This window comes from Chiloscyllium punctatum, chromosome 8 (assembly GCF_047496795.1).
Source record: "Chiloscyllium punctatum isolate Juve2018m chromosome 8, sChiPun1.3, whole genome shotgun sequence".
In the NCBI taxonomy this organism is placed as follows: Eukaryota; Metazoa; Chordata; class Chondrichthyes; order Orectolobiformes; family Hemiscylliidae; genus Chiloscyllium; species Chiloscyllium punctatum.
The window spans coordinates 57,315,296-57,333,968 of NC_092746.1; the positions used below are offsets into that span (position 1 = coordinate 57,315,296).

General features: G+C 40.4%; 1 protein-coding gene across 1 annotated transcript in view; it reads left to right on the forward strand.

Moving 5' to 3' along the window:
- LOC140480584 (polycystin-1-like protein 1) overlaps positions 1 to 18,673 on the forward strand; it is a 296,146-nt gene that overhangs the window by 46,797 nt on the left and 230,676 nt on the right. Inside the window, exons 3-4 of the mRNA XM_072575633.1 lie at positions 14,558 to 14,743; positions 16,697 to 16,878. Coding sequence (XP_072431734.1) covers positions 14,558 to 14,743; positions 16,697 to 16,878 — 368 coding nt within the window. The remainder of the gene's footprint in view (positions 1 to 14,557; positions 14,744 to 16,696; positions 16,879 to 18,673) is intronic.

An 18,673-nucleotide genomic window follows, 5' to 3' on the forward strand; every position in this document is an offset into this window, starting at 1 on the left:
TATACAAGTTAGTTAATTGTTGCTCATAAAGTTGTGGAACATTGCAGGGAGGAATCAACATTTTGGTCAGGGTGATTTTTCTTCTGGACACACATCCCCTCTTTTCCCTTGTCCACCTTACCTCTGGGATACCTTGGTCCACTCTTCCTTCCCCCCCCCAAATACACCATGTTCTCCTACAATCACTGAAGCTGTAACATCTGCCCATTTACCTCCTCCCTTTTCAGTATCCAAGGGCCCAAACACACCTTCCAGGTGAAGTAGCGCTTTACCTGCACTTCTCACAATCTAGTCTAATGCATTCGCTGCTCACAATGTAGTCTACTCTGTATTGGGAAAACAAAGGGTACAGTGGGTGACTACTGCGCCATATGTATGTTCTGCCAGCAAAAAAAGACCCTGAGCTTCCAGTTGTCTGCCATTTCCACACACCACCCTGGCCAACATCTCTGTCTCAGGCTTGCTGCAGTGCTCCAGTGAATCTCAGCGTAAGCTGGAAGAACAGCACCTCATTTTCTGGTTGGGGAAGCTGCAGCTCTCTGGACTCAATATCTAGTTCAATAACTTTAGGGCGTGAACTCTCCTATATCCTAGCCCCCATTCCCATACACCAGGCCTTGTTATCACATTGTCTGCCATTACACACACCCATTGTTAGCCACTAACAGTCTCCATTGACAGCTATTCACCCTCCCAGCGAGATCGTTATTGATTCGTTTGTGTGTCCAACTGTTCTCCTCTCTCTCTTTGGGCTCTATCCCCACCTATTATTTACTTCTTACCCCCTAGCCCCACCCTCTTTTCTGCATAAAAAACAACATTTTCCTCTTTACCATCAGTTCACCGGACCCAAAACATTAACTCTGAATTCTCTTCACAGATGCTGCCAGACCTGCTGAGATTTTCCGGCAAGTTCAGTTTTTGTTTCTGACTCTAGTAGAGTCAGATACATTTGGGACATTTAAATGACACTTGGATAGGCACATGGATGATAGTAAAATGAAGAGTATGTAGGTTAGTTTGCTCTTAGAGTAGGATAAAAGGGTCTGTACTGTGCTGTACTGTTGTATGTTCTAAGTTCTATATCTTGTGTTTGACTCAAGTGAAGTGCAGTTTTCAATTGGGACATAATCTGGATGCTTATGATGTGACCAGGTGAAAAGGAGTAAACCATTTTCCCTCCTTTCTGTCTCCTGCATCAGTCACAACAAAGGTTTTAGTTCTTTATAGCAAGAGACTACCACTTCCCACAAATTAAAATGACATTATCGAGTTTTACTGTTCACATTAAGGAGCCAATCACAAGGTTTCTTTGAAAGAAAGAGGGAGCAAATTTATTATCTGCCAACACCAAGAAAAATAATGAAAATATGACGTCAAACACATGACCTTTGTATTCTGAAGAAGGGTCACGAGACCTGAAACATTAACTCTGATTTCTCTCCACAGATGCTGCCAGACCTGCTGGAGGTATTCCTGCAATTTCTTTTTTTGTTTGTGTTTTCCAGCATCCACATTTGGCTTTTTATGTGGCCTTTGTGCAGTCACTTGGGACCTCTCTGTCCCTCTGACTGTGTGTGTGTCTCTCTCTCTCTCTCTCTCTGTCGGTCTATTGTGTATGTACATACACATACAATGTTAAAGTAGTACATTGTGAGCAGTACATTGGAAGTAAAAAAAAATGTCTTGTGTGATGAAGGTTCATGATGTACTGATGTTGTTATTTGGAAATTGTGTTCGAAAGTGGATGAACAATGTATAACTTGAAATTTGACCACTTTCTCTATTGTTTATTAAGAAGGAGAAATATATTGCAACCAAAAACAAAATTAAAATTGCTGAATGATATTGGAGTATCTGGAAATTTGTTTTGTTACATGCAGTTTAACATTAGAGTCTGGATATGAACAGTTCAGTGTATTAGGAATAAAAGGTAGAAGAAAAACATTTTAATTCTGTGTTTTGGTCTCTTTTTAAAAATCCTTTCCATCCATGAAAATCCAACATTAAATTGGCAAAGCCTAATAATCAGTATTTTATATAATGCTGAATTACCTATGAACCTGGGAGTCAGTAGTTCTCTGTTGCTGTTTTGCATGGCAGCATCTCCACTTACAACGTTAACTTGCCAAGCAATCAGGACAGTCTTCCTTTTGTGGTAGAAATTGTTGATATAATTTGGCATTCTTGAATTTATACTAACGAGTGCAAATGACATAAAAACATTGTTGGGAGTGTCTCTTTTTTTAGCATATTTTTTGAATGATGAAAATTTGAGGCATGACTCCATAGAAAGGAACCTGACTTTAAAAGTGATTCACAGGAGCTGCAGTGAAACTGTATGCTGTGAAAGGATGGAGTACAAGAGTAAAGAACTTGTTGGGACAATTATGCAGGGCTTTATTCGGCCACACCTGGGATATCATGTGTAGTTTTGGTCTCCCGACCAAAGGCAGAATACACTTTGTTTTTAAAAGGAACAGGAAACATTTACTGGTTCTGAGATTTTGGGGCAATTGAGTAGTTTGGATTACTTACAGTGTGGAAACAGGCCCTTCAGCCCAACAAGTCCACACTGACCCTCCAAAGAGCAACCCACCCAGACCCATTCCCCTACATTTACCCCTTCACCTAACACTACGGACAATTTAGTATGGCCAGTTCACCTAATCTGCACATTTTTGGACGGTGGGAGGAAACCGGGGCACCTGGAGGAAACCCACGCAGACACGGGGAGAATGTGCAAACTCCACACAGACAGTTGCCTGAGGTGGGATTTGAACCCGGCTCTCTGGTGCTGTGAGGTAGCAGTGCTAACCACTGTGCCACCGTGCTGCCCAAAAGTAGATTGGATATGTCTTCCAAGGAGGAAGAGAAATCTAATGGAAACCTATGAATTTCTTATGGAGCTTATCAAGGTAGCTGCTGATAAAGCTCTCATCGACTAGAGATATCTAGAAAGAGATCCCAACCTCAGAATTTGGGATCAGCCATTCAGGACTGCGATGAGGAAAATCTTCTTCTCTCAAAGGATAGTGGAACATCTTGGAATTCTCTATGCCAGAGATATTCAGTCATTAAGTACATTCAAGGCAGAGGTCAGTAGATTTTGGAGTAGGAAGCATATATCAGAAAGATGGAGGTAAGGTAGAATATCAGCCATGAACTTGTTGAATGATGGAGCAGGCTTGATGAGCTAAATAAGCATCACTCTGCATTGTAAATTAGCTGTTCAGCCAACTGAGCTAACCAAACAATCTTCCGGTCCCCACCACTAACAACCTGACCAACACTCCTCACTATTCATGCAAACCCATGCCAATATATGCTGCGTAACAAGACCCCTGTAATCTGCTGTACACTCTACACCTATCAATCCTCCTGCCCATACCCCATGGCCCTTTCTAGCCTCGATGCCAACTTAGCACTAACTAGTGTGCATGTATGTCCCCCCACCATCCACTATTGCTGTTGCATCTATCATTCCATTTCACCCAGTATTCACTATATGCAGACCTCAAGACCTATGCTGAAATGTGGCTTTCTAAATTTCAAAGTGTCTGTTGCAGACAGACTTTGATGTAAAAAAAGGTCATTTGTAAAATGTATCTAGCTTTCTTTAACTATATAATACTTAAAAACCATAAATATTTAATTCAGATGCATAAGGTTTTATAAAAAGAAGCATAGAAATCATAGTCTCATTTCAAAATGTCTATGATCACTTGGAGCAATCAAGCTGAGAAATGACAGTCACATTACTGTGATAATGGAAGGCTGTGAAATCAGTCATATAACAATAATCCAGTAACGGTAGCCCTTAGACTATATCAAAAAAATGAATTTGCAAGCGTTTTTTCTATATTCCAGAAATATTTATTGTTTAAAAAAGTTAAATAATCTAAGCTTTAAATACTTTGACAATTCTTTTTGACACATCCAACAAGCCTGACAGTCAAAATGTTTATATACTTTGTAAATTTGTGCCTACTTTTAACAATTCCAAAGAACACCATGACACACCCAAGAACACCTTACCCCTCTCACGAGGCATGTTACCTCTCTCATAGATGTCTTAGGACCATCTTCAAAAAGTACCCAGATTAATCCACAAAGTTCAAGCCTACTTGTACCAATTTTGTTTGCACACCTTGCATTTCATACATCTGAGTCACCAAAATCTGATATGATTCAAAGGTGTTACTGAGTTATATAGATAGCTGCCTGTGTGAAAACTAGCTCCATTCCTAGCTCCATTCCTGCTCCTGTAAAACGCTAGGTGCCATGTTCGGGGGAGGCACTTCTGGCTTTTACCACCCCTGCCAATTTTGCAACAGTGGCAAAGCTCTGTGTATATAAGGAAATATCTGGGGTTGAGAAGTACCAAAAGTGGGTGAGAACCCATTTCCATGTGGTAAGTATGTGGACTGGCTCAGTTAAAATGGAACATAAGGTTTGTAATTAAATGGAACCTTTAAAGAGGATATGGTTTGAGTACAGTGGAGGTGTAATTTCATAAAGGGCAATAGTGGGGAAAGCTGGACAAGAACTCCGAGAGTAGCAAAATAAATAGTGGGTTTAAAAATGTAGATGAGGCATGTATATAACACATTAGGCTGAAAGTATAATTATAAAGTGTACTGAATATGGTAAGCTCAGAGGGGTTTAGGGAAAGGGAATAAGAGACCGATTGAATATGAGAAGAGACTGGCAGCAAACAGAAAGGGGAAACCAAAAGTGACTGAATGAAAAATAGTTTTTCAACATTGCATTTTGTCTGAGAGAAGCTTTCCCTTTTATCCCTGAAGTTGCCCTTAACACAATGCACTGATATGATTTCCCATTGTCAGAAATAATTGCTCCTTATACTAATGTTTTGTAAAAGGTTGGAGTTATGTTTTTCTGACCATAACTACTCTACTTGAAATATTCATATTGATCTCTGGCTTCCTGCTAGTAATGCCATTCCTCTGTTTTCAGAAAAAAAAATGCCTGCAGGTTTTGTGCAGAAAAGATATCCCACAACAAAAAGACATTCTCACTGCAATTATAGACTGTGCCTGTCTCCTGAAAAAAATATAAAGTAGAAAGGCAGGAGGTTGGGAGAACACAGCAAGCCAGGCAGCATCAGGAGGTAGAGAAGTTGATGTTTTGGGTGTACCCTTTTTTCAGGTCTCAGGGGTGGGTGTAGGGGGAGCTGCAGATAAAGGGGGTGGCGGGGGCAGGGTGTTGAAGTGGGCATAGGTGAAGACAGGTAGAGGATATGACCTGGTTGATTGATGGGAGGAATGAATCCGGTTGGTGGCAGGGAGAAGTTGAAGGGAGAAGGAAAGCTGGGAAGGGAGGTTATTTTGAAATTAGAGAACTCGGTGTTTAATCGTCCGGGCTGTAGGCTGCCCAGGCAGAAGATGAGGTGTTGTTCCTCCATTTTACGGTTTGGTTCGTGTGGCAATGGAGGAGGCCAAGGATGGTCCCTTGGAAAGGGAGTGGGAAGGGGAATTGAAATGGGCGGTGACTGGGAGGTCAGGTTGGCCCCTGCAGCCACAGCTGAGATGCTCAGCGAACCGTTCCCTAAGTTTACATGTGGTCTTTCTGAAGTAGAGAAGACCACATTGGGAGCATCTGATCCAGTAAACTAGGTTGAACCTCTATCTCACCTGGAAGGACTGTTTGTGTCCCTGGATATAGGTGAGGGGGGTGGTGTGCCGGCAGGTTTTACACCTTTTCTGGTTGCGGGGGGAAGGTACCTGGGGGTTTGGGTGGTCGGTGGGGAGGGTGGCGCCAACCAAGGACTGTCGAAGGGAATAGTCATTGTGGAAGGCAGAGAGGGATGGGGAGCGGAAAATATTCTTGGTGGTGGGGTCCTGTTGAAGTTGGCAGAAGTGTTTAAGGATGATGCATTGGGATGGTAGGTGAGGACAAGGGGTCTTTGTCTTGATTGCATTGGAGGGGTTTAGAGCAGTGGAAATGGGAATGAAGGTGGTGCAGTGGAGGGCTGTCTTATCACTTTCAAACATTCATTGTTTGACTAGCACCACCTCATGTGAAATATTAATGACTGGCGAGATTTTCTAAACTGCAGATATTTACTGGTGTGTGGTCTTTCCCTCAGCGTTCCCTAAACAGAGAAGCGCTTGAGTGATAGTAAATTATTGTCCAGGAGTACTATGTAACCACAGTTAATATGTACTAGTTATGTGCATGAGATAAAATGATGTCTTAACACAGATGTCTTTTGTTTTGAGAAATACAATTCATGACTAGTTCTTTTCCATTAGTTAAATCTATTTCAAATGAAACATTAAAAGAAAGGTCATACAGGACAATGTTAGAAATCATGTTAAGTACATGATGACAATATTATCTGTGACAGAAATAACATGACTTTTTCCTTTTCAGGTTGTAAAAAGCATTAATGTTCAGTGACTTGTGAACAGGAATACCTAGCTCCGTTTGGACTTTAACACTTTCTAACTGTTACCATTTAAGTAATGCGCTGGACGGTCAGGCCTCCAACTAAAGGAGAACTGAATTAAGTTGACAAACCTCATAATTCTTGCACTCTTGAGTGCTAAAATATAATGGATAGAGTAGATGCAGACTTTCCAAGAGGTACGAAAGAGAGAACATAAGAATTAGAAGCAGGAGCAAACTATTCAAATTCTTCAAATTTTTACGACCATTCAGTCAGATCATGTCTGTTCTGATTGTGACCTTAACTGCACTTTGCTGACTGTCCCATAATCCTCGAATGCCCTGTCAATTAAAAATCAGTGCAGCAATTACTCGGACATAACAAACAATCCCACCAATGACTTCCTTCCTTTACTATTTCCTACTTCAACCCAAATTGACTCTATACCTTCCGAATCAAAATAATTTTTCACTATTGTACTGATTTTATCCTTTATTAATAGAGTTATCCTGCCTCCTTGTCCTATCATTCTATGTTTCTGAAATGTCAAGTTTCCTTAATTATTCAGGTCCCAACCAGTCAAACTGAATTTCCTGAACACCCTTAAATAGAAACACAGTCTTCCCAGTTTTCAAAACATGCTTCCTAAGATTACTTAACATTTACTCCATGTTGGTAGATAAATGTAAAAGTTCAACTTAAATTCGTCATTTATCAAAATAAAAATCTGGATACTTGTCTGCTTCTGTTCCATGCTTCACTTTATCCCCCTTCATCTGCACAAACAGGTTTATATATTATTGCAGTAGTTATATTTTATACAGATGAATCTTGTTAATCTGAAGGACACAGGTGGGGGTAGTATTCAATTCCGGATAATTGAATGCTGGATAACATAGTTTAGCCAAGCATCAGGATATTGCGATCTTGCCGGATAATCTGATATTCGGATAATCAAATGCTGGATAATTGGGGTTCCTCTGTATTAGACTGTTTACTTCTCAAAATCTGCGTTCCTGCAAGACAGACACTTTTCCGTGCCTTTTTCCATTCTACGGAGATTGGAAGAAGATCCATGCAACAACAAGGAAACTTAGTGAAACTTGCCTTTTTTAAGTTTGCACGCATGTGTATATATCTGGTAGAGAGGTGAAGAGGACAATGAGTGTGTGGGGAGAGGAAGGACAGGAAGAGGAGGAACAGGGGGTGAAGACAAAGGAACAACACTGTGCAAATAGATTTGACAACACTGTACCAGATGGGTTGCGACAAATTCCATCTCTCTTTTTAGGAGGACTGGGAGAAACAGAACACTTTCTGTCTCGTGACATTAGCTGGATGTTTGGCTCAGAGTGATAATGCTTAAAGATGAAGAGTTGAAACAAGTATGTTGTTCCTCATCAGTTCAGTTATGGTCGAGATTATTCTGCATGTTTAATGGGATGGATGGATTGTTGAATTGTTTGGAATGGTCCAAAATGACCTTTCAAAATGAACCAATTTTTTTGTCTAGGATAATGATAGGTGTGTCTTTATACAGAACAAGTGTGGACTCAGGGGCAATGATGTAAAGAATTTGTGCCATATCAAGATGGGACAGGCTTGATAGAGTAGTGATCTTCTTTTGGGTTTATCTTGATTCAGAATGATTGTCTGTCAATACTGTCTATTCCATTTTAGTTTTTTTTATTTTGACTGTCAGTATATTTTTGCTGTTGATTTTCAGAAAATCAGCTTCGTGATATTGACGGAATTGTAATAGGTGCCAGTGACAAGTTAATTCTTTTTATCGTCTGAAGCTACTTGTTTTCAGTGGCATTTTTCACTTTTTTAAAGTTTCTTATCAGAATGATTGCTGCATTTATAACAAGAGAATAAATTGATAGCGCCGAAATGCAGGTCGTTCTGCCATAATGTGCATTTCGTCAATGTGACTTCGCTATAACGCGATTGACGAATTGGGGACACTGTTTCTAAAGCGAGAACTTTTAAAGTGTATATTGGGTACAACACAATTCTAGCCCCATTAGTTTAAATGGTGCTGCTATTGTGCTATTTTCCTTTAACATGGGATTGCTCGAGAATGGAACTACCATGTCAGTGCAGAACCAACTGTATATGAGTGCGTCTGGTAGCCATTTCAGAGATGTGACAAGATGACCAAGGCAGGGACATTTTAGAAACATAGGAGGATAAGACAGGAGATAGGATAACTCTATTAATAAAGGATAAAATTAGTACAATAGTGAGAAATTATTTTGATCCGGAAGGTATAGAGTCAGTTTGGGTCAAGGTAGGAAATCGTAAAGGAAGGAAGTCATTGGTGGGATTGTTTGCTATGTCCTAGTAACAGCTGTACTGATTTTTAATTGACATGACATTCAAGGATTATGGGACAGTCAGCAAAGTGCAGTTAAGGCCACAACCAGAACAGACATGATCAGACTGAATGGTTCTAAAAATTTGAAGAATTCGAATGACCTACTCCTTCTAATTCTTATGTTCTCTCTTGTTGTACCTCTTGGAAAGTCTATGTCTACTCTATCCATTTTAGCACTCAAGAGTGCAAGAATTCTGTGGTTTGTCAAATTTCTTGCCCCTTTTGAAATCCATGCTGGTTACTTAAAACTGTTTTCACATTATTTACACACATGGTGATTTCAGCTTTTAAATACTTTTTTTTAGCCTTGCTACACCAAAAAACTTAAATATCATTTTTAAGCAGCTTGAGGAATATGAGTATGGATAGAAAGGTGAGCATTTATTTCCCATGCTGAATTATCGTCAAGAAGGTGGTGGTAATAGTTGAAGAGATAGTGATGATCTTTCAGGAATTGCTAGAATCAGGGAGGATCCCAGAGGACTGGAAAATCGCTATAGTGACATCCCTGTTTAAAAAGGGAGTAAGGTAAAAGACGGAAAATTACAGACCAATTAGCCGAACCCTGTTCTGGGTAAAATCCTGGAATCCATTGTGAAGGATGAGATTTCTGAATACTTGGTAGTGTATGGTAAAATAGGGCAAAGTCAGCATGGTTTCATCAAGGGTAGGTCATGCCTGACAAATCTGCTGAATTCTTTGAGGTAGTAACAAACAGGTTAGACCAAGGAGAGCCAATGGATGTAATCTACCTGGACTTCAAGAAGGCCTTTGACAAGGTGATGCAGAGGAATCTACTGAGTGAGATAAGGGCCCATGGTATCAGAGGCAAGGTGCTAGCATGGATAGAAGCTTGGCTGTCTGGCAAAAAACAGAGAGTGGGGATAAGAAGGTTCTCCTCAGGAAGGCAGCCGGTGACAAATGGTGTTCTGCAAGGCTCCATGTTGGGACCAGAACATTTCACTTCATACATTAATAATCTAGGTGATGTAACTCTGGCTAAGTTTGCAGATGATGCAAAGATAGGTAGAGGGACAGGTACCATTGAGAAGACAGGGAGGCTGCAGAAGGATTTGGATAGGTGAGGAGAGTGGGCACAGAAGTGGCAGATGGAGTACAACATGGGAAAGTGTGTGGTAGGAAGATCAGAGACATGGACTATTTTCTAAATGGGGAGAAAATTCATAAGTCTGAAGTGCAAAGAGACTTGGGAGTTCCAGTCCAGGATTCCCTCAAGATAAACTTGCAAGTTGAGTTAGTAGCTAGGAAGGCAAATGCAATGATGACATTTACTTTAAATGTAAAAGCAGGGATGTACTTCTGAGGCAGTATAAGGCTTTGGTCAGACCACATTTGGAGTATTATGTGCAGTTTTGGGCCCCATATCTCAGGAAGGAATGTACGGGTTGTGGAGCATGTTGTGGAGCAGAGGAGTTTCACAAGAATGGTCCCAGGAATGAAAAGCTGAACATGTGAGGAATGTTTGAGGATGCTGGGTTTATACTCAATGAAGTTCAGAAGGATGTGGTGGGATCTAATTGAAACATACTGAATACAAATGGCCTGGACAGAGTAGACGTTGGGAAGATGTTTCCATTGGTAGGAAAGACTAGGATAACCTTAGAGTAAAGGGAAGACCTTTTAAAATGGAGATAAGGAGAAACATCTGCAGCCAGAAAGCAGTGAACCTATGGAATTAATTGCCACAGAAAGCTGTGGAGGCCAGGCCATTGAATATACTAATAGATAGGTTCTTGAGTATCAAGGGGATCAAGGGTTACGGGGAGAAAGTGGGAGAATGGGTTTGAGAAACTTATCACCGTGATTGAATAGCAGAGCAGACTCAATGGGCTGAATGGCCTAATTTCTGCTTCTATGTCTTATGGTCTTATGGTGATCCATCATCTTGAACTGATGCAGTCCATGTAATGAAGGTGTACCACTCTTCTGTTGAGGAGAAAGTCCTTGAGTTTTGACCCAGGGATGTTGAAGGAACAGCTATATGTTTTTCAGCAAATTTCCTACGAAGTGCTTTTGGAAATTTGATTTTTAGAAGTCCCATACAAGTTGTTAATTTTACAGTTATGGATCCAAAGCATTGGAGATGTTTCCCTCTGATTTTTACATAGTTCAGATTTGTTAACACTTCTTGATACTACCCTTTGTAAAATGTTGCCTTATACTCATTTGTCACCACATCTCACAATTTCCTGTTGTCCTAATATCACATATCAATATCAATAGAAATGAAAATCGTTGAGTTTGGTAATGGGTGAGCAAGCTGAACTGAGACATTGAAATTCGTACAACAAATTGAACATCCATTTTATTGGAAGGTGAACCAGACACTTTCCCAGTAGTAGCGTTTGTTGGCTATAGCAGGACCTTGGATGGTCGTGTTGACTGAAGCGTTGCTCCTGGATCTATTTGGGGAAAACAAACTCATTTTTAAATTCATTCAATCAAATCAATCTTGATTTGACAAAACACAAGTGACTATCTCCTGTTCTAAAATACAACAATCTATTCCCCCAAAATCAGAATACTTAGATTAGATTAGATTAGATTCCCTACAGTGTGGAAACAGGCCCTTCAGCTCAACCAGTCCACACCGACCCACTGAAGAGTAACCCACCCAGACCCATTTCCCTCTGACTAATGCATCTAACACTATGGGGAATTTACCATGGCCAATTCACCTGACCTGCACATCTTGTCTTCCCATGTAAAATCTGTGAATCATATCTGAGTCCACTAGCCAGGTATTAACAAGGATTAATTACCAATGTTGTGGTCTCTGGGCTCCAAGCTCACAGACTTCAGGGCTTCAAGGTCAGGTTCTTCTTTCTTTCTTCTTCTTCCAGGGTTGTCACTCCCGCACTCTGTTCACCAGTATATTGATATCCCATTTCTCAAGGAGGTGTGACACTCAATACCTGCATTCCTGTATGTAGTAAACCTTAAATTCCTATCATTTCAACAGACACAATCTCCTGATTCCAAGGCATCACGTTATTTCCTGGTGTTTGTCTCATTATTTCAGTTAATTAACTTATCTTATGCTGTTGAGCCTGCAGCTTGTTATGCCCATCTTTGAATGCAGCCACTCAATTCCTCAGTGTTGACCACTTATGCCAGCATGTAATTCAGTCTGGTTACAGTAAGGTTACTGTTCAGTTTTCTCATCCACTATGATTTGAATTTAGATCATTCTTCACAACAACTAAATCTAAGATTGTTGAATTCTACATAGATTATATTTGGGAGATTTATAAGATTTTCACAGAAGGTGTAACAAATGCTCATTTACCTCCTTTCTCCCTCATTGACCTAAGCCCCACCACTCCTTCCAGGTTAAGCCGCATTTCACTTGCACTTCTTTTAATCTCGTCGACTGTATTCACTGTTCACAATATTCTTTACACTGTTGAGGTCAAACGTAGACCAGGTGACCACTTTGCAGAATACCTATTTCTAGGAATGACCCAGACCTCAGAGTTGCTTGCCAGTTCAATAAAGCACCTTACTGTCATGCGAATATTTCCGTCCTGGGCTGCTGCAATGTTCCAATGCAGTGCAAGTTCAAGAAACAACATTTAATTTTCCACTCAGGCATTTAACAAGCTCAAGGTCTCAATATGTACAGCCATGAGGGTTAAATATTGAATTCCATAACTTCAAAAACTGACTTAATTATGTCCGTTCTTCATATTTCTTACATTTCTCTACCAACATCCCACTGCCCCCCTCCCGGCCAAGTCTTGTCATGTTTGTGTCTTGTTTACTTTGCTGTCAGTAGAGAAGGCCTGTTGTGTCCCTTTCACACTTTAATTGACACTCAGTTTACATCCCTGTTTCTCTTTCACCACCATGAACAGTTCCTTTTTCGTTTGAACTATGTGACACTAGCCTTGGCACTAGCTCCTCCTCCACTCTTGTAAAAACACATCAAAAAACACATTTTCAATACCTTTCAGTTCTGAAGAAGAGTCGAAATTTGAAACATTATCTGTTGCTTTCTCCACAGATGCCACCAGACTTGCTGAGTTTCTCCAATGTTTTCTGAGTTTGTTTCAGATTTCCAGCAAGAAGTATTTTGCTTTTATATTAAGCTTTGAAGTTTACTGTTCCAAAAATTTCAGTGGTCAGATAGTCATGATTTCAATGTAGATGGAGTTGCACTGGGAACCCTGCAGAATCCCCATCGTAACAGACTCTGAAAGAATTCCTTGGGATTTTGAAAATGCTATTGGGTACTTCCCATTCACCTGGAACACTTGAAATGGAAGAATTCAAAGGGTTTTGATGAAATTGTGTAACTAGTTGCTCAGGAAAAGTTAGATTAATAAATGCATAATTTAATTTTGGGGAACTGTTCAACTGGTACCATACTCATCTCACATACTCCCAAGTTCACCACCTCCTGACCACTCTCAGTCCCCAGATCCTGGCCTGACACACCAAAAAATCTGACCCGCTCTGGATCCATTTCCCCCCACCACCCCCAACTTTTCACCCATTCTGAACCTAAAACCTTTCCCTCCGCTTACTCCACCTGGACCTGAAAACATTGCATCTCTCCATCTTACTCCCTGTCTTTCCAACAGCTCCATCGGGCTCGGTTTCTCCCACCCACCTCAACCTACCATAAAGACTGCATGTTTATCTGACCCTTTGCCCCCTTACACATTGTCACCCTACCCCTTTCCAACTTGGCATACTTTCTTCCTATTTTCTACTCAGCCGCATCTCACCCATCTGGTATCCTACTTAGCTTGCACACTGACATTACATTCCTACTTACCTGTCACCCTGGCTTTCGCCACTGCCCATCACCAGCACTTTAACATCACATGCTACTTATCATTTGACAGTGGCTGTGTGAGATTCTATGTCTTTAAAGGCAGTTTACTGCTGTGAGAAGGGAACATGGTTTGCCTTCACCTGCTAGTTCTGCACTACAAGAGAACTTTGAGAATGGATGTATGTATGGTCTGCATTACTGAAGGAGCCTGGACTGAATCTCCTGTCAGAAATATAGAATTCCTTCCTCCTTTCATAAAGAAGTAAAATCCAGAGTTCAGTCCTCTTTAGATACTTATTGACCCACTTTACAAACTGATTATTTTATTTAGATTTTCTTGTGTTGCCCTTTCTCTTTTGTACAATGTCTTCCCTGTCCTTGACAGTTAATAAAATGATTTTTTCATTGCAGTGAGATATAGTAAGTTTACTCCAAGTGGAAACAGTTTCAAATAATTTGAAAGAAACATTCTAAATAAAAATATTAACCATTTTCTCTACTTTGCATGAGTTTGAATAGGTGGTACATATTTGTGTTTCAAATCATTCAGGATATGGTTGATCACTATTTCACAAACATTTTTTCCACAATTAAAAATAATTAATCATCTGAAAGAAACTTTTTTGTTCTCAGACTTCTATTCCTTAAATATTCTCTTTGAATCTATTTACACTTCAAGTGTCAATGAATCATGGCAACTGAGAAATGGCTAAAAAGTTGTTGCAAACTGAATACTGAATAAATTAATGCAAATGAGAGACTATTAAATGAAAAGGATTGATTACATTCTAATATCGTGCCAGCACTGGTAGATATTGAGAAATGCACACTTTTTCACAAACGTAGGAAGGTGCACAATGAAAAAAATATGCATGAGTTTGGTAAAAGTTTGATTAGAAACATCTCTGGGTTAATTGTATTTCTTTTTCAATTCTCTTCAATGTTTTCTCACCTGCAGCTTTGATTTAACTGTGCTTTTAAGTGGGACGGATTGCTTTTGTGCAAATGAAACCAAAACATTCTGGAGTTTAAGTGACACCAAGTCTTCCCTCAGCAATGATATTTCGCTCAATACCAGCCTGTCCAAAAGTGGCAACCATACTGCCAGAGATAACCTTTCCTTAAGCACTGGATGCATAAGCAGGTAAGACAGTTTCCAAAAGAATAAGACTTCCAAGGTCTTTCGTACTTATTATTTGTGATTCCATTTCATCTGATGTCTACACATGGCTTGTAAAATTTTATTCTCCCATATGATAACCTTCAATCTGCATTATCATCTGCATGATAGAAATATTGTGGTTGACAGCTGTCATAAATACATTCATGATGGTGGCTGATAAGTCACAGTTTTGCACTTCTCTTGTTTTTCCTGTAATACTAAGCTTCCGCATATATTAAAAAATTTCTAATTTCTAATATACTGGAATTAAAGAAGTTCAGCAATAAATGCCAACCTTGACAGCAACATTCACATCCTCAAACTTCCAGATAAGGATCTTCACTTTGTATCATGTGAGTATTTATGTACAAATAATTATTTGTGAGTTATTTTCACATGCCAACTCCCAACTTTCTACTGAGTATTAATCAATTGTCTCTACAACAGGTATGGTCTAAATGGTGGAAGACTTTTTCAAAAGCTTTAATAAATATTGGAATCCAGAAAATCTAAAACAAAACCTGCCCGTGTGACAGTCTGGTGCTCAGACCAATTTTGGCATGACAAGTCATTTATGATTTACATACTTTATTCTTATTGGCATTTATGTTATCTATGTATGCACTGCAAACCTAATATATAAAAAAACGTTTCATTGAGTTCATAAACCAATCCTTGTGTTGTGTTATGATTTGCTTTCATAGAGTATTTGTTAAAAAAAAATTCTTTCATGAGATATATGTATCCCTGGTAAGGTCAGCGTTTGTTGCTCATCGATAATTGCTGTTGAGAAGGTGGTGGTCTGCTGCCTAATCTACCCACTGCAGTCCATGGGATAACAGTATACCATACCATTGGCATGCAGGTCATTTTATGATTTTGATCCAGCTATACTGAAAGAGCTGAGGTGGTGTTTGGTTTGATGTAGAATCCCTACAGGCTCTTTGACCCAACAAGTCCACACCGACCCTCCAAAGAGTAACCCACCCAGACCACTCTATATTTACCTGAAACTAATACACCTAACCTACACATCCCTGAACACGATAGACAATTTTAACATGGCCAATTCATCTAACCTGCATATCTTTGGATTATGGGAGGAAACCAGAGCACCCGGAAGAAACCCGCGCAGACACAGAGAGGATGTGCAAACTCTACACAGATAGTTGCCCGAGGCGGGAATCAAACCCGGGTCCCTGGTGCTGTGAGGCAACAGTGCTAACCACTGAGCCACCATGCCTCCCCCTTTGGAGGAGGACTTGTGGATGTTGATGCTCCCCTTTATCTGTTGCCCTTGTCCTTTTATGTGGGAAGGTGGGAAAGTGCTCTTGAAGGAATCTTTGCGAGTCGTGAAAGTACATTGTGCGAATGGTAGAGACTGTTGCACTCTGCACCATTATTGGATGACATTAATGTTTAAGTTGTGTCCTGAATGATGATAACTATCGAGGAGATACACATGGATAAAAATCAAAGCACCATCTATCAAATACATCAGTACTTTATTTTCTGTTTCTCCCAGCAGCAACACTTTTCTGAGGAAGTAAGCAATTTTTGTTTTGATAATTGAACAATATTGTACAATGCAACTATTGTACATTACAAAATTAAAGCTAAATACACATTTTTCATGGGTCCCTTACAGCAGTATAAACGTGGGCCTCCTGTTATCGATGTTGTCAGTTAACATTTAATACTTTAAAAATGTTCTTCCTGTCCTGCCTTTGCATTTTCTCCAGCGAGACTAACTTTTGACTATGTGCTTAGTTTCTTTCAGTATTTACTAATCAAACTGTTCGGAGATGTCAATATACAGCACTGGAGCAGGTGGGACTTGAATTCAGATCTGCTGGCCCAGTGATAGGAACACGATGACTGGACCATAAGAACCCCTTAGTTTGTTTCTAATATAATCATTCTTATTGTTGACAGGTGCTTTGGCTTTGTTTGTTTGTTATATGGAGATGGTGAAAGTAAAGCGGCTGTGTATCAAACAGTTGGGCCATACATAAGGAACCTTAGTCTGACACTTATAGCAGACCAAGTACAGACCAGGAAACCATTCATGCTGGAAGTGTGTGGCTATTTGGCCAGTCCTCTTGAAAAAGCCATTGGTAAGGAAAAAATATAATACAGTATTATGAAGATGGATCTTATTGTGTTCTGAAGTTCATTTGGATATCAGTAAACAGAAATAAATATATGTAAGAAAATTAATAAGTTAAAACTAAAAAGTATAGCTGGAAAGTAGATGCAAAGCCGATGAGGATATATTGGATCATGCCCATATTTCTGGAGGTTGACACTATTTCGAGTCATAGAGACGTACAACATGGAGACAGACCCTTGAGACCAACCCGTCCATGCCGACCAGATATCCCAACTCAATCTAGTCCCACCTGCCAGCACCCGGCCCATATCCCTCCAAACCCTTCCTATTCATATACCCATCCAAATGCCTCTTAAATGTTGCAATTGCACCAGCCTCCACCACTTCCTCTGGCAGCTCATTCCATACACATACCACCCTCTTTGTGAAAATGTTGCCCCGTAGGTCTCTTTTATATCTTTCCCCTCTCACCCTAAACCTATGCCCTCTAGTTCTGGACTTCCTGAACCTAGGGAAAAGACTTTTTCTATTTACACTATCCATGCCCTCATAATTTTGTAAACCTCTATAAGGTCACCCCTCAGCCTCCGACGCTCCAGGGAAAACAGCCCCAGTCTGTTCAGCACCTCCCTATAGCTCAACATTCTTGTAAATCTTTTCTGAACCCTTTCAAGTTTCACAACATCTTTCCTATAGGAAGAAGACCAGAATTGCACGCAATATTTCAACAGTGACCCAACCAATGTCCTGTACAGCTGCAACATGACCTCCCAACTCCTGTACTCAATACTCTGACCAATAAAGGAAAGCATACCCAATACCTTCTTCATTATCCTACCTACCTGCAACTACACTTTCAAGGAGCTGTGAACCTGCACTCCAAGGTCTCTTTGTTCAGCAACACTCCCTAGGACCTTACCATGAAGTATATAAGTCCTGCTAAGATTTGCTTTCCCAAAATGCAGCATTTCGCATTTATCTGAATTAAACTCCATCTGCCACTTCTCAGCCCATTGGCCCATCTGGTCCAGATCCTGTTGTAATCTGAGGTAACCCTCTTCACTGTCCACTGCACCTCCAATTTTGGTGTCATCTGCAAACTTACTAACTGTACCTCTTATGCTCGCATCCAAATCATTTATGTAAATGACAAAAAGTAGAGGACCTAGCACTGATCCTTGTGGCACTCCACTGGCCACAGGCCTCCAGTCTGAAAAACAACCCTCCACCACCACCCTCTGTCTTCTACCTTTGAGCCAGTTCTGTATCCAAATGGCTAGTTCTCCCTATATTCCATGAGATCTAACCTTGCTAATCAGTCTCCCATGGGGAACCTTGTCGAACATCTTACTGAAGTCCATATAGGTCATATCTACTGCTCTGCCCTCATCAATCCTCTTTGTTACTTTCTCAAAAAGCTCAATCAAGTTTGTGAGACATGATTTCCCACACACAAAGCCATGTTGACTATTCCTAATCAGTCCTTGCCTTTCCAAATACATGTACATCCTGTCCCTCAGGATTCCCTCCAACAACTTGCCCACCACTGAGGTCAGGCTCACTGGTCTATACATCCCTGGCTTGTCTTTACTGCCCTTCTTAAACAGTGGCATCACGTTAGCCAACCTCCAGTCTTCCGGCACCTCACCTGTGACTATCGATGATACAAATATCTCAGCAAGAGGCTCAGCAATCACTTCTCTAGCTTCCCACAGAGTTCTAGGGTACACCTGATCTGGTCCTGGGGATTTATCCACTTTTATGAGTTTCAAGACATCCATCACTTCCTCCTCTGTGAT